This window comes from Puma concolor, chromosome D2, assembly GCF_028749965.1.
Source record: "Puma concolor isolate L17-30 chromosome D2, mPumCon1.1.hap2, whole genome shotgun sequence".
Lineage (NCBI taxonomy): Eukaryota > Metazoa > Chordata > Mammalia > Carnivora > Felidae > Puma > Puma concolor.
The window spans coordinates 36056591-36070992 of NC_141677.1; the positions used below are offsets into that span (position 1 = coordinate 36056591).

The following is a 14402-nucleotide window of genomic DNA, read 5'->3' on the forward strand; positions in this document are numbered from 1 at the left end:
ATAATATAAAAACAGGGAGGGGGGCAAAACATAATAGTCTCTTGAATATGGAGAACAAACTGAGGGTTACTGGAGGGAGTGTGGGAGGGGGGATGGGCTGAATGGGTAAGGGGCATTAAGGAATCTACTCCTGAAATCATTGTTGCACTATATACTAACTAACTTGGATGTAAACTAAAAAATAAAATAAAATAAAAATTAAAAATTAAAAAAAATAAAAAATAGAACTACACTGTGACCCAGCAATTGCACTGCTAGGTATTTATCCAGAAGACACAAAAATGCTAATTCAAAGGAGCACATGCACCTTTATGTTTCTAGCAGCAGCACTATCGACAATAGCCAAAGTATGGAAAGAGCCCAAATGTCCATCGACTCATGAATGGAAAAAGAAGATGTAGTATATATATTCTGTGGAATGTTACTCAGCCATGAAAAAGAAATGGAGTCTTGCCATTTGCAACAATGTTGTTGTAACTAGAGTGTATTATGCTAAGCAAAATAAGTCAGAGAAAGACAAATACATGATTTCACTCATATGTGGAATTTAAGCTACAAAACACGGGGCACTTGAGTGGCTCAGTTGGTTAAGCGTCCAACTTCAGCTCAGGTCATGATCATGCAGTTCACGAGTTCAAGCCCCAAGTCAGGCTATGCACTGATAGCTCAGAGCCTGGAGCCTGCTTCAACTTCTGTGTCTCCCTCTCTCTCTCTCTCTGCCCCTCCCCCACTCGCACTCTGTCTCTTTCTCTCTCTCTCTCTCTCTCTCTCTCTCTCAAAAATAAATAAACATTTAAAAAATTTAAGATACATGGGAATGCAAGCTGGTGCAGCTACTCTGGAAAACAGTATTGAGGTTCCTCAAAAAACTAAAAATAGGGGCGCCTGCGTGGCTCAGTCCATTCAGGTCATGATCTCACGGTCCGTGAGTTCAAGCCCCACGTCGGGCTCTGTGCTGACAGCTCAGAGCCTGGAGCCTGCTTCGGATTCTGTGTCTCCCTCTCTGTCTGACCCTCCCCTGTTCATGCTCTGTCTCTCTCTGTCTCAAAAATAAATAAACGTTAAAAAATTGTTTAAAAAAACTAAAAATAGAACTACCCTACGACCCAGCAATTGCACTATGAGGCATTTATCCAAGGGATACAGGTATGCTGTGTCGAAGGGGCACATGCACCCCAATGTTTGTAGCAGCACTATCCACAATAGCCAAAGTATGGAAAGAGCCCGAATGTCCATCGATGGATGAATAGATAAAGAAGTTGTGGTATATATATATATATATGCACAATGGAGTATTACTTGTCAATCAAAAAGAATGAAATCTTGCCATTTGCAACAACATGGATGGAACTAGAGGGTATTATGCTAAGTGAAATTAGTCAGAAAAAGACAAATATCATATGACTCCACTCATATGAGGACTTTAAGAGACAAAACAGATGAACATAAGGGAAGGGAAACAAAAATAATATAAAAACAGGGAGGGGGCAAAACATAATAGTCTCTTGATTATGGAGAACAAACTGAGGGTTACTGGAGGGGGTGTGGGAGGGGGGATGGGCTAAATGGGTAAGGGGCATTAAGAAATCTACTCCTGAAATCACTGTTGCACTATATGCTAACTAATTTGGATGTAAATTTTTTTTTAAAATTAAATTAAAATTTTTTAAAAAAAGAAAAAAAAGCAAAAAAAAATTTAAGATACAAAACAGAGGGACATAAGGCAAGGGAAGCAAAAATAAAGTAAAAACAAAGGAAGACAAACCATAAGAGACTTCTAAATACAAAGCACAAACAGGTTACTGGTGGGGTGTTGGGTTGGGGGGGGAAGGGCTAACGGGGTGAGGGGCAATAAGGAGGACACTGGTTGGGATGAGCACTGGGTGTTATAAGTAAGTGCTGAATCACCAAATTCTATTTCTAAAAAAATAACTATATTTTGATTTAAAAAAATTATATTGAGAAACATTACAGTAAGTCAAATAAGCCAGACACAAAAGAACAAATATTGTGTGATCCTATTCATATGAGGTACCTAAAATAGGCAAATTCATAGAGACAGACAGTAGGGGAGCAGTTGCCAGAGGCCAGAAGTAGAGAATTATTGTTTAAAGAATATAGAGTTTCTGGTGAAGTGATAAAACAGTTCTGAAAATCGATAGAAGTGATAGTTACACAACATTGCAAAATAATCTTAATGCCATGAATTGCACACTTAAAAATAGTTAAAATGTTAAATTTTAGGTTATGTATGTTGTACACAATAAAAAACTATCTTAGAATATTTATCCATGTGATAAAATGATTCCCTATGATTCATAAAACCGAAGTTCTCTTTATTTAAACCATTTTACATAACTTTTAAGATTCATACACACAAAAAAAGATTCACATCAGCTACTTTATGAAGGGTCCACTTATAATTGATTATATAACATCTGTAGTTCACCTCAGTTGGTTTTTCTAAATAGATTATTGAAAACTGTTATTCACCCAGGGCAAAGGTCTTAGCTTTTTTCTGCATCCCGGCTTTCCACTTGTCAAAGCAAATGTCTCTTCAGAGTACTTCACTTCAGTCATCAACTAGCTATTCTCTTAGAAGGAGGATGCTGGTGCTTATGCTTTACAAAAATATTTCATAAACATAAGCTTTCCTTTTTCTCACAAAGATCATACCAGAAGGAATGAGGAAAACAGATGTTGCTTATAAGGCTTCTAATAGACGTGTTTCCATTGTAAGCTGATCTGACTCTGAATTTGGCGTCTGCTCCATTCACTGTGTGGGCTGAGCATTTTAGCCTCGCAGCTTGGCGGAAAGTTAATATTGACCTTTGACTGTTACCTGAAAACTCAATGATAAAATGTTCTTACTAAACCTCTTGAGGGAGTGACTTCACATTCTAAGCAAATGTCTTCAAAATATATCACTCCATTAACCAAATTAATTTTATTATTTGGTTGGGAATACTTATTTTACTAGATACAGAGCGGTCCCCACATCTAACAGGAAAAAAGCTTGTGTGGTCAGAAAGGTAGAGAAGAAAGGACGTAAATCTCTTATAATGCTCTCTACAGGTCTTTATACCACAGCTTCTCAATTAATCTTCACCCCCACCAGGCTGCCAGGGCCTAGGGAACAGCCTGGAAGTCTGGCTACAGAACAGTTTCTCATTATCATCCATTCTTCTGAGTATTTGAGTCTGCTACAACAGTTCAGGTTTCCTCTGGAGGGAAAGTAGCCCCAGATTCTTCTGTTCTTGACCTATCTTATTTGTAACTACAACACTTTCTCTTTTTTTTTTTCATCTTTTATAGTTTTATTGTACTATGGTATACAGTAAACTGCACATATTTAAAGTGTACATTTTTGCAAATGTTAACAGAGGCATACACCCATAAAACCATCACTATAGACATATCCACTACCCCCATGCTGTTTTGTAATCCTGCCTTCCTGCTTCTTCTCATCCACATCTGGATCATTTCCAGTTTGGGGAGATTACAAACAAAGCTTTTGTGAACATTCACTACACATCTTTAGTGTGAATATATGCTTTCATTGACCTTGGGTTAAATACTTAGAAATAAAATGACTAGGTCAAATGGTAAATGTATGTTTAACTTTTTAAGACACTGACAAATGGTTTTCAAAGTGGTCTTACAATTTTATGTTCCCACCATCAGTATATGAGGATTCCAATTCACCCACACCATTGATAACACTTGTTATGGTCAGTCTTTAATTTTAGCCATTCTAGCAGGTTGGTAGTAATATATTATTTGACATTTGTTCATCTTCTTTGCTAAAATGTTAGTTCAACACTTTTGCTCATTCTTTATTGTGTTGTTTCTTGTTATTGAAGTGTAAAGTGTTCAATTTGACAAAGCCCAGTTATTTTTTCCTTTATAAAATTTTGTACTTTTTATGTCTTACTTAAGAGATTTTTGGCAAATTCCAAATCACTAAGATTTTCTATGTTTTCCTCTCAGAATTTAATGGTTTTACCTCTTACATTTAGATCTGTGACCCATTTCAAATTAATTTTTGTAGATGATGTTAAGTAAGGGTTGAAGTGGTTTGTTTGTTTGTTTGTTTGTTTGTTTTTCCAAATATGCCATCCAGCTGTTCTAAGAACATTTGTTTAAAAGATTATCTTTTCGGGGTGCCTGGGTGGCTCAGTCGGTTGAGTGTCCCTTCTTCGGTTCAGGTCATGATCTTGCGGTCCAGAGTTCGAGCTCCGCATCAGGCTCTGTGCTGACAGCTTGGAGCCTAGAGTCTGCTTCAGATTCTGTGTCTCCCTTCTCTCTTTGCACCTCCCCCACTCATGCTCTCAATCTCTCTCTCTCTCTCTCTCTCTATCTATCTCTCTCTCTGTGTGTCAAAAATAAATAAATATTTTTTTTAAATGTTTAAAAAAATGTTTAAAAAAGATTATCTTTTCTCCACTGGATTGTTTTGATAGTTTCATCAAAAATCAGTTGATGATATAGAAGTAGGTTTATTTCTGGACTCTGTGCAGGTGCATTGATCTGTTTGTTTATCCTTATGCCAATAGCATAGTGTCTTGATTATTTTAGTTCTGTGATAAGTTGTAACTAAAGGAATCTTGTTTTTCAAAGGTGTATTTTGACTAATCTTAGTCCTTTGCATTTCCACATAAATATTGGAATCAGCTAACAGTTTCTATAAGAAAGGCCTGCTGGAGGGGCGCCTGGGTGGCCCAGTCATGTAAGCACCTGACACTTGATTTCAGCTCAGGTCATGGTCTCACAGTTCCTGAGATCAAGCCCCACGTTGGGTTCTGTGCTGACAGCATGAAGCCTGCTTAGGATTCTCTCCCTCTATCTCTGCCCTCCCCTGCTCACATCCACATGCTCTCTCTCTCTCTCAAAATAAGTAAACTTAACAAAAAAACTTAAAAAAAAATGAAAGATAGGTCTGCTAGAATTTTTATTGGTATTACATTAAATCCATAGAAAAATTTCTTAGAGCTGTTAACAATATTGAATCTTCTGATCTACAGACACTTTATATCTCTCCATTTATGTAGGCTTCTTTCCTTTTTCTTGGCATTGTTTTGTCATTTACAGTGTGCAGGTCTTACACTTTTATCAGGTATTACACATATTTGATAGTATGTTAAAAGTGATTTTTTTTTTAATTTTTTTTCAACTTTTTTTTTTTTTTTTTTTTTTTTGGGGACAGAGAGAGACAGAGCATGAACGGGGGAGGGGCAGAGAGAGAGGGAGACACAGAATCGGAAACAGGCTCCAGGCTCCGAGCCATCAGCCCAGAGCCTGACGCGGGGCTCGAACTCACGGACCGCAAGATCGTGACCTGGCTGAAGTCGGACGCTTAACCGACTGTGCCACCCAGGCGCCCCTAAAAGTGATTTTTAATATCAATTTCTAATTGTTCATTGCTGGTATATCTTGCTATATATACACACACAGTATGGTGTGTATATAGTATGGAAATTCACTTGATTTTTGTATAGTGATCTTGTACCCTGCAGCCTTACTAAACTCACTTAGTAGTTCCAGTAATTTTTTTCTAGATTCTATAAGATATTCTACAAAGACCAGGAATTTCTCAATCTCAGCATTATAGACGCAGTAAGATATTTAACAGCATCCCTCTTTCTACTTATTAGATACCAGCAGCACCCTCTACCCTAGCTGTGACAACCAGAAATTGCCAGACCTTACCAAATGTCCTCTGGTGGGGGGCAAAATTACCCACTATTGAGAACCATAGACATAGACAAACATGCCGTCTGTAAACAAAGACAACTTCCCTTCTTTTTCCATCTTAATGCCTTTTTTTTTTTTTTCACGAATTTGCTTGTTGTCCTTGTTCAGAGGCTATGCTAAGCTTCTCTGTATCATTGCAGTTTTAGTATATGTGCTGCCAAAGCAAGCACTTGATACCTTTTATTTATTTCTTTTTTTTCTAAAATGTCTGTTTAGGGACACCTGGGTGGCTCAGTCGGTTGAGCGTCCGACTTCGGCTCAGGTCATGATCTCGCAGTCTGTGAGTTCGAGCCCCACGTCAGGCTCTGGGCTGACAGCTCAGAGCCTGGAGCCTGCTTCGGATTCTGTGTCTCCCTCTCTCTCTGCCCCTCCCCCGCTCATGCTCGCTCTCTCTCTCTCTCTCTCTCTCTCTCTCTCTCTGTCTCTGTCAAAAAAAAAAAAAACATTAAAAAAAATAAAATGTCTGTTTATTTATTTTGGAAAGAGAGAGCAAGGGAGGGACAGAGAGAGAAAAAGAATCCCAAGCTGGCTCCATGCTGCCCGCTCAGAACCCGACACGGAGCTTGATCCCACAAATCATGAGATCGTTACCTGAGCCAAAATCAAAAGTCCAACACTTAACCAACTGAGCCACCAGGCGCCCCAACTTTTATTTATTTCTTTTGTTTGCCTTAGTGTACTGGCTAAATTGTTCAGTACAGTACACTGTTTAAGAGCAAACATTTTTGTCTTGTTCTTGATCCTAAGGGGAAAACATTCCACCATCCACCATTAAGAATGATTTTAACTGTAAGTTTTCCTAACTGCCCTTTATCAGGTTGAGGAAGTTCCTTTGTATTCCTAGGTTGCTGAAAGTTGTTATTAGGAATGTATTTGGATTTTGCCAACTGCTTTTTCTTCTTCTATTAGATGATCTTATGGTTTTCTTAGTTATGGTAAATTACATTGATTGATTTTTGAATGTTACACCAACCTTGCATTCCTAAGATAATAATAATTTATTATCTTTTTTAATATACTGTTGGATTTGCTTTGCTAAAATTTTCTTTAAAATATTTGCATCTTTGGGGCGCCTGGGTGGCGCAGTCGGTTAAGCGTCCGACTTCAGCCAGGTCACGATCTCGCGGTCCGTGAGTTCGAGCCCCGCGTCAGGCTCTGGGCTGATGGCTCAGAGCCTGGAGCCTGTTTTCGATTCTGTGTCTCCCTCTGTCTCTGCCCCTCCCCCGTTCATGCTCTGTCTCTCTCTGTCCCAAAAATAAATAAACGTTGAAAAAAAAAAATTAAAAAAAAAATATTTGCATCTTTTTTTTCTTTTTTTTCTTTCTTTTTTTGGTATCAGAGTGATGCTAGCCTCAAGGAATAAGTTGGGAAGTATTTTCAGTTTTCTAAATAGGTTATTGTATAGCATTGATACTATTTTTATTCCCTAAATATTTGGTAGAATTCACCGGTGACAACATCTGGACCTGAAATTCTCTTTATTGGAAGCTTTTTAACTATAAAATCAATATGTTTAGTAGGTACAAGACTAGTCAGGCTATCTATTTCTTCCTGAACTTTGATAACTTGTGTCTTTCCACAAATTTGTCCAGTTCATCTAATTTACCAAATCTATTGGCATAAAGTTGTTAATGTTTCTTTGTTTGTTATTCTTTTAGTGTATGTAGATTCTATAGTGACATCACATCTCTTATCCTCAATAATGGCAACTTACATCTTCTCTCTCTTTTTCTCCCTGATCAGTTTGCCTATTAATTTTGTCCTACTTAGACTCCCAAATCCATCCTGTCAACTCAATGAGACTGTTGAACTCTCCCTAGGTTGTTGTTTCTTGTGTTGTGGCCTGGTAACTCTCTCTAGGTGGTAAGCTAGAGCAATTTTATAGTTTACCCCATTTGTTTCCCTCCCTTCATGAATCTTTTACAGTATTTGAAAAACTTGCCTTCATATACTTTGTCTTTAATGTTAGTAGTTTCTGGAAAAGGATAAATCTGGTTGCTTTTATTTTATTTCTTTGTGGTCAGAAACAGAAGTCCTTAACACTATTTTCTACTTTATCACATTTATTTTAATGTCAACTAGTCCATGGCACTTGACTATAGAAATTATTTCACAGTTGCTTCTGGGAGTAAAAGGGAGATGTAAGGTCCTTTATAACTTTTCAACTCTTAAATTTGTACTTGGAGAGATATCCATACAATAGAGTTTTGTGCAAAAGCATATGCTAGGAATAACAACACAGAAGGAATCCAGAGAGATGGAGTGAGGGAATAACTTCTCAGCTATAAAGACCCAAGATAATATTATTTGGCCGGTATTTCTTACTCACAACCTCTTAATCTCAAAACTAAAGGAAAGTGTGATTATACTTTTGGCTTACAAAGACTAGAATGACTTGATGGTGAATTGTCATGTCCCAACTTGAGCTCTTTAAAAGAAATGTTGAGGAAAACCTATGATATTTGGGGGAAGAATTCTTCCACATGGACTCTAACACTTGGAGTTTAACACTTACTATCAAGACTGAAGAAAGAGATAGGTACATAGACCACTTTTTGGCCTGACCCAACATGACATTTCTGACGCTATTAGACAATACTCATGTTCTTCCCTTTTGTCTGTGTTCCAGGTTTTCTGTCTCAGCTGGTCTCTGACAAGCCCCTGACTGAATGCATCCGTGCTGGTCACTACGCAGCAAGCGTCATAATTAGGCGGACTGGCTGCACTTTTCCTGAGAAGCCAGATTTCCACTGATAGAAATGCAGGAAATCCAAGCCCAGTGGAACAGATACTGCCCTGATTGCTTCCTGAGAATTCCCATATTAATAAAGAAGAAAATTATCTGCCATCTTTTCCTACTATAATAATATTCATTCTTAATTTGGAGGGTACAGTAATTCTCAGTAGAATCTTTATTCTCTCAACAACCTAAAAAAATAATGTCTATTTCCATAGTTTGATAGTGCCACTTAAATGTTGATTAAACAGGAATATAACATTTCAATGGAAATTTTTATTTCATTTTCAATTACTTTGTAAATTCATGTGTATTTAGCAAATTGATCAGTTTTTTTTTACATTTCTGCTTTGAATGCAGATGTGATTTAATATAATAGATTTTTAAACAGGAATTAATTCTAAAACATCAATCTTCAGCTTTTTATACGAGTATACTTAATTTAGGAGTATGTGTATGTATATATGTATGTGTGTATGTATATACATACATATATGTGTACCACATATATAAATGATAAGTGGTCAAATAAGGTACAGAAGAATTTATCTTGCCAAGTTATGCCAAATAACCTCTTTAGTGCATACTCAAACATGTAATAAATTTTGGATAATTAAATAATTTGCCAAATTATAAGTTATAGTATTCAAATTATAATCTTATATTTACCTATGGTACTCTGTAATTTGATACAAATAAAAACTTGTCATATAGGAATTTCCTTATGTCTTTGCCCTGTTCTCAACAAGATAAGGAGGTTAAGATCATTATTTAATACTGGGTCCTGAAATGATATCTAATTCATTGATGGTGATAGAAAAACAACATAATACATTGAAAAATAATTTAGTACTTGAGACCAATAAGTCACTGTTTTAAGGAAGATAAAATTGCATAATAGAACCTCTGGAGTCAAACTTAATTGCCTTTATATAACCTGGGGCAAATTACTGAGCCTCTTTTACCTTCATTTTCCTTTCTATAAAATGGGATAATAACTCCATGTACAAGATCATTGAGATGATTTGAGAGAAAATACCAGGTATAAAATGCTTGCTTGCTGCCTGCCTAGTAAGTGCTTAATAAGTACCTGCTATTTTTATCATTATGATTATTATTGTCGAAGAAGAAAAAGGTAATATTGATAACATTGAATTCAAGCCATAAAAAAGGGTTCAAGTTTTTGTTTTATGTTTAGGAAAACTTTAAGGTATGCTATGCTTGCTTGTCTTTTTCTTTTTTAAATTGAGATATAATTCACATACCATAAAACTTCCATTTTAAAATGTACAATTCATTTCATTTTAGTGTATTCACAAAATTATACAACCATTATTACCATTTTTATCATCCCAAAAAGAAACACTGTATCTCCCGATTCACCATACTCCCCATCCCTTGGCAACTACTAGTCTATTTTCTGGCTGTATAAAATTTGCCTGTTCTGGACATTCATAAAAATGGAGTCAGTATAATGTGTGTTCTTTTGTGTCTGGCTTCTTTCACTTAGCATGTTTTCATGATTCACCCATCTTATAACATGTATCAGTTATTTTTTTATTTGCCAAATAATATTTTATTATATAGATATACCATATTCTGTTTAACCATTCATCAGTTGATGGACATTGGGTTATTAGCACTGTTTAGCTATTATGAATAGTGTTGCTATGAACATTCATATACAAGTCTTTTGTGTTTTCGGTCCTTTGGGATATGTACCTAGGAGTGGAATTGTTGGGTCACATGGTAACCCTATGTTTAACTTTTTGAGACGCTGCCAAACTTTTTCCAAAGGGACTGCACCATTTGCAGTGCACCAAAGGGATGCACATTCTCATCAAGGTTTGAGGGTTCAGTTTCTCCACACCATGGAATATGAAGGGATATTTCATTGTGGTTTTGATTTGCATTTCCCTAATGACTGATACTAAGCATCTTTTATATGCTTATTGACCATTTATATTTTTTTCTGTGGAAAAATGTCTATTCATATCCCTTGCCCATTTTTTAATTGAGTGATTTGTACTTTTATTATTGAACTATAAGAGTTCTTTGTATATTCTAGCTGTGTCTCATCAGATATATGATTTACAAATATTTTCTTCCATTCTTGTGGGTTTTTACTTTCTTGATGTGTCCTTTGAAGCACAGATGTTTTCAATTTGTATGAAGTCCAGTTTGTCTATTTGTTCTTTTGTCATTTGTGCTTTTGGTTTCATGTCTAAGAAGCCATTTGCCTAATCCAAGATCACAAAGACTAACACCTGTGTTTTTGTCTAAGTTTTATAGTTTTTGCTCTTAGATTTAAGTCTTTGATCCATTTTGAGTTTATTTTTGTATATATGTAAGGTAGAGGGCCTAAATTCTCTTGCATGTGAATATCCAATTGTCCCAGCACCTTGTTGAAAAGACTGTTTTCTCCACTACTGAACTTGCTAGGCAAACTAGTCAAAAATCAATTGGCCATAAATGTAAGGTTTTGTTTCTGGACTCTCAGTTCCATATGTCTATCCTTGTGCCAGTCCAGACTGTTTCAATTATGGAGCTTTGCGTAAGTTTTGAAGTCAGGAAGTGTAAATCTTCCAACTTTGTCTCTCAAGAACAATTAGTTTCAGTGCTAAGGTATCTTTATCATATTAAAACTACTACAGAATGTCTTTCTCTTAGGAAGGACACTGATAAACTTTTTCTACTCTTTTTGATGAGAAACTTTCTTATCCCAAGACTATTGATCAGGTGCCACTCACTAGCTAGGCCTCTGACAGGCACTAAAGGAGGTTACAAAGTATGCTATTTGGTAGCACTTAATGTGCACACAGAGCACATAACTTTCTTACAATAAAAAATAGTCATTGGGATATGTGTATTTTGTCCTTGAGTTGATGACACTTTTTTTTTTAGTTCTCTTTTTTGATAAAGGGCAAAGGAGAAATAATGGCTAGCCTAACAGACTTGGTCTCAGGAAATCTCTGACTGGTTGTTAACACATTCCCCACTGTGACCTAAGTTTTTGCATCTTGGAGTGGGGAATAGTTAACCTAGTCTCACTTTATAGTATCTTGGTTTAATAGATATTTGAGGGAGGACATGCAGTATGGGAGAAGAATAATGAAGTTATCAAGAAGACATGAGCCCTGGCCCCAGGTTGGCTTCAAATAGCTGTGTGACCCTCTTTCCGAAGTTATTCACCAGATATAGATAGTTTACTTGTGACATCTCTAAGTATAATTATATTGTAGACCAGTGTTTTTAATAAAGTTGCCTCCCTATACGTGGGGAAAGGCAGTTCTTACCGGAGTAGTGATCCAAAAAGATAGGCCATTTATTTGTGAGTCACAGTTGGGCAAGTGAGGTGGGAACAGAAGACTGATCATTTGGTGGGGGAGAGGGGATGAAGCTTGGTGATCTGGAGAACTAGAAAATTGAGGTCATCCTAGTCTCAGCAAGTGATCAAGGTTGCCGGAAAAGTGCTTTCATAAGATTGGAAAAGAAGATGGTACAAGCATTTAAAGATAGGCTGGGTGCTCAAGTATATAACAGAGTAGGAGAAAGAGGAAAAAAAGAATAAGAGTAGCTACAAGAGTAGTTGATAATTTTTACATCTGTCTTCATTATATGTACCTTTACTGCTTTATTTCTCTGAAAAAATCAAAGAGTAAGACTTTTTTTTTTTTTTTTTTTTTTTTTTTAGATCAGGGTGAGGGAAATACATTCTTAAAGTTCAAGCAACTTTGGCTAAAAGCTATTATTCTTACCAACAAGCAACTTTGGCTAAAAGTTATTATTCTTACCAAATTTTGCAAAGCAATTATTATAATTTTTTACTCTTTCAAACCAAAGATACATAGTATAGAGATTGCTTTAGACATACATAAGCCTACAAAGGAAGCATGTGTTTAGCTGGCAGTCTAAAAATACCACCAGTATTAAAATATTAAAAAATTCATGATTCACTTCTCTCACTACATCACCTTCAGAAAAAGTGTCCATTTAATAATATTTTCATGGGATAAAATAGGTAAAATGTAAACAATTTTTTTTATGATTCAGTTGTAGTTCTATGGTCTAGTCCCCAGCTTTTGTCTCGTTGGACAAGTTCTTGAACGGCTGTGAGCCTTGGTTTTCTCAACTGTAAAATAAGGAAAACATATCCACCACTACCACCTCCAGTGAAAGAATGTTAAGAGAAGGTAAAAGGAAAACATAAAGATTAAATAAATTTAAACATGAAGTAGTTTGATATTTTACAGAAGTACCAAAGCAACTCAGTGGGAAAGGAAAGTCTTTTCAACAGACAATGCTATACCAATTTGACATCTATAAGAGAAAAAATGAACCTTACCTCACACCATACATAGAAGTTAGAGATGGATCATAGCCATAACATAAAAGCCAAAGCTATTACACTTTTAGAAGAAGACATATGAGAATATTCTCACGGCTTGGGGGTATGCAAAGTTTCTTAGAGAGGGTTTTGAAAGCACTAACCATGAAAGAAAAATATTGATAAATTGAACTCCCAAAAAAGTTTGAACTTTTTTTCATCAAGACACCATTAAGACTATGTATAAACCACCAGCCAGGATAAAATATTCACAGTACATGTATCTTGATAAAAACTTGTATTTAGAATATATTAAAAACTCAACAATGGAAAGGCAGATAACCTTACAAAAATATATATATATGAATGGCCAATAAGCACATGATAAAGTAGTCAGCATCATTATTCAGAGTGAAATGAACATTAAAATTTCAGTGAGTTAGCTCTGTACCAGAATGACTAAAATTTAAATGACCACACCAAATGTCAGGGAGGATGTGAAGCAACATTGCTAGTGGAAGTGTAAAATGGAAGAACCATTTTGGAAAAGGGCCTGGAAGTTTCTTATAAAACTAAACACACCTATTCTTTGAGCCAGCCATCCCACTCCTGGTATTTACCCAAGAGAAATGAAAGCATATGTCCACAAAAAGACTTGTATTAGACGATTTATGGCAGTTTTTATTCACTGTTGCCAAAAACTGGAAACAGGATTGTTGTCCAACAGCAGGAGTACAGATAAAAACTGGTATATTCAAACAATGGAATAATACTCAGCAAAAGAAAGAAATTACTGATGAAACAACAGGAGTCAATCTCAAAAACATTTTACTGAGTGAAAGAAGCTAGATATGAAAGAGCACAAACTGTAAGATTCCATATATATGAATTTCCAGAATAGGCAAAGCCAACCTATAGTGGAAAAAAAAATAAAAAACAGAGATTGGCTTTGTGGAAGAGAGAAGTGGAAACTAGGAAAGGAGATGAGGGGAACTTCTAAGCTCACAGTGTGATCCATGTCATAGTAGGGGATACACAGGCATATGCATCTGTCAAAACCCAGAGAATGTCCTATTTATGTTCCATGATTATTTAACAGCACAAAGAACCCTAAGCAAATAATGAACTCTATTAATGTAATACATACCAATAGAGATGAAGTGTGTTGACGTCTTCAGCTTACAGTGAAGGGCATCAAAAAATAAGATGAATGGAAAGAGGGATGAATAGATAAGTGGTAAGACAAATATGGCAAAATGCTAATTGTAGAATCTAGGATGTTTGCTATATAATACTTTTCAACGTTTCAGTATGGTTGAAAATTTTCCTAATGTTGAGGAAAATATAAATTTTATATTTTTATCTAAATAGGAAAACCTATTAAACTTGATCAATAGCAGCATCTGATGAAGAAGATAAAACAATACATACAATACATAATCATACAGAGATCTTCCAACAAACCCACTGTAAGTTGAAAATATTTTAAGTCAAAAATGCATTTAATACATTTAACCTATTGAACCTCATGCCTTAGCCTAACTTACCTTAAATGTACTCAGAACATTTACATTAGCCTACAGT

General features: G+C 35.8%; 1 protein-coding gene and 1 non-coding gene across 6 annotated transcripts in view; one reads left to right on the plus strand and one right to left on the minus strand.

The window, feature by feature from the left end:
• Positions 1-9208, plus strand: part of ADK (adenosine kinase) — a 524109-nt gene extending 514901 nt beyond the window's left edge. For all 5 annotated transcript variants that reach the window (XM_025917987.2, XM_086680037.1, XM_086680040.1 and 2 more), the window contains one exon: positions 8384-9208. In XM_025917987.2, coding sequence (XP_025773772.1) covers positions 8384-8508 — 125 coding nt within the window. In that variant the 3' untranslated portion in view covers positions 8509-9208. The remainder of the gene's footprint in view (positions 1-8383) is intronic.
• On the minus strand, positions 5818-5924 carry LOC112854942 (U6 spliceosomal RNA). Its single transcript, XR_003223014.1, has one exon. It is a non-coding gene; the product is annotated as a U6 spliceosomal RNA (small nuclear RNA).
• Positions 9209-14402: the final 5194 nt, after the last annotated feature.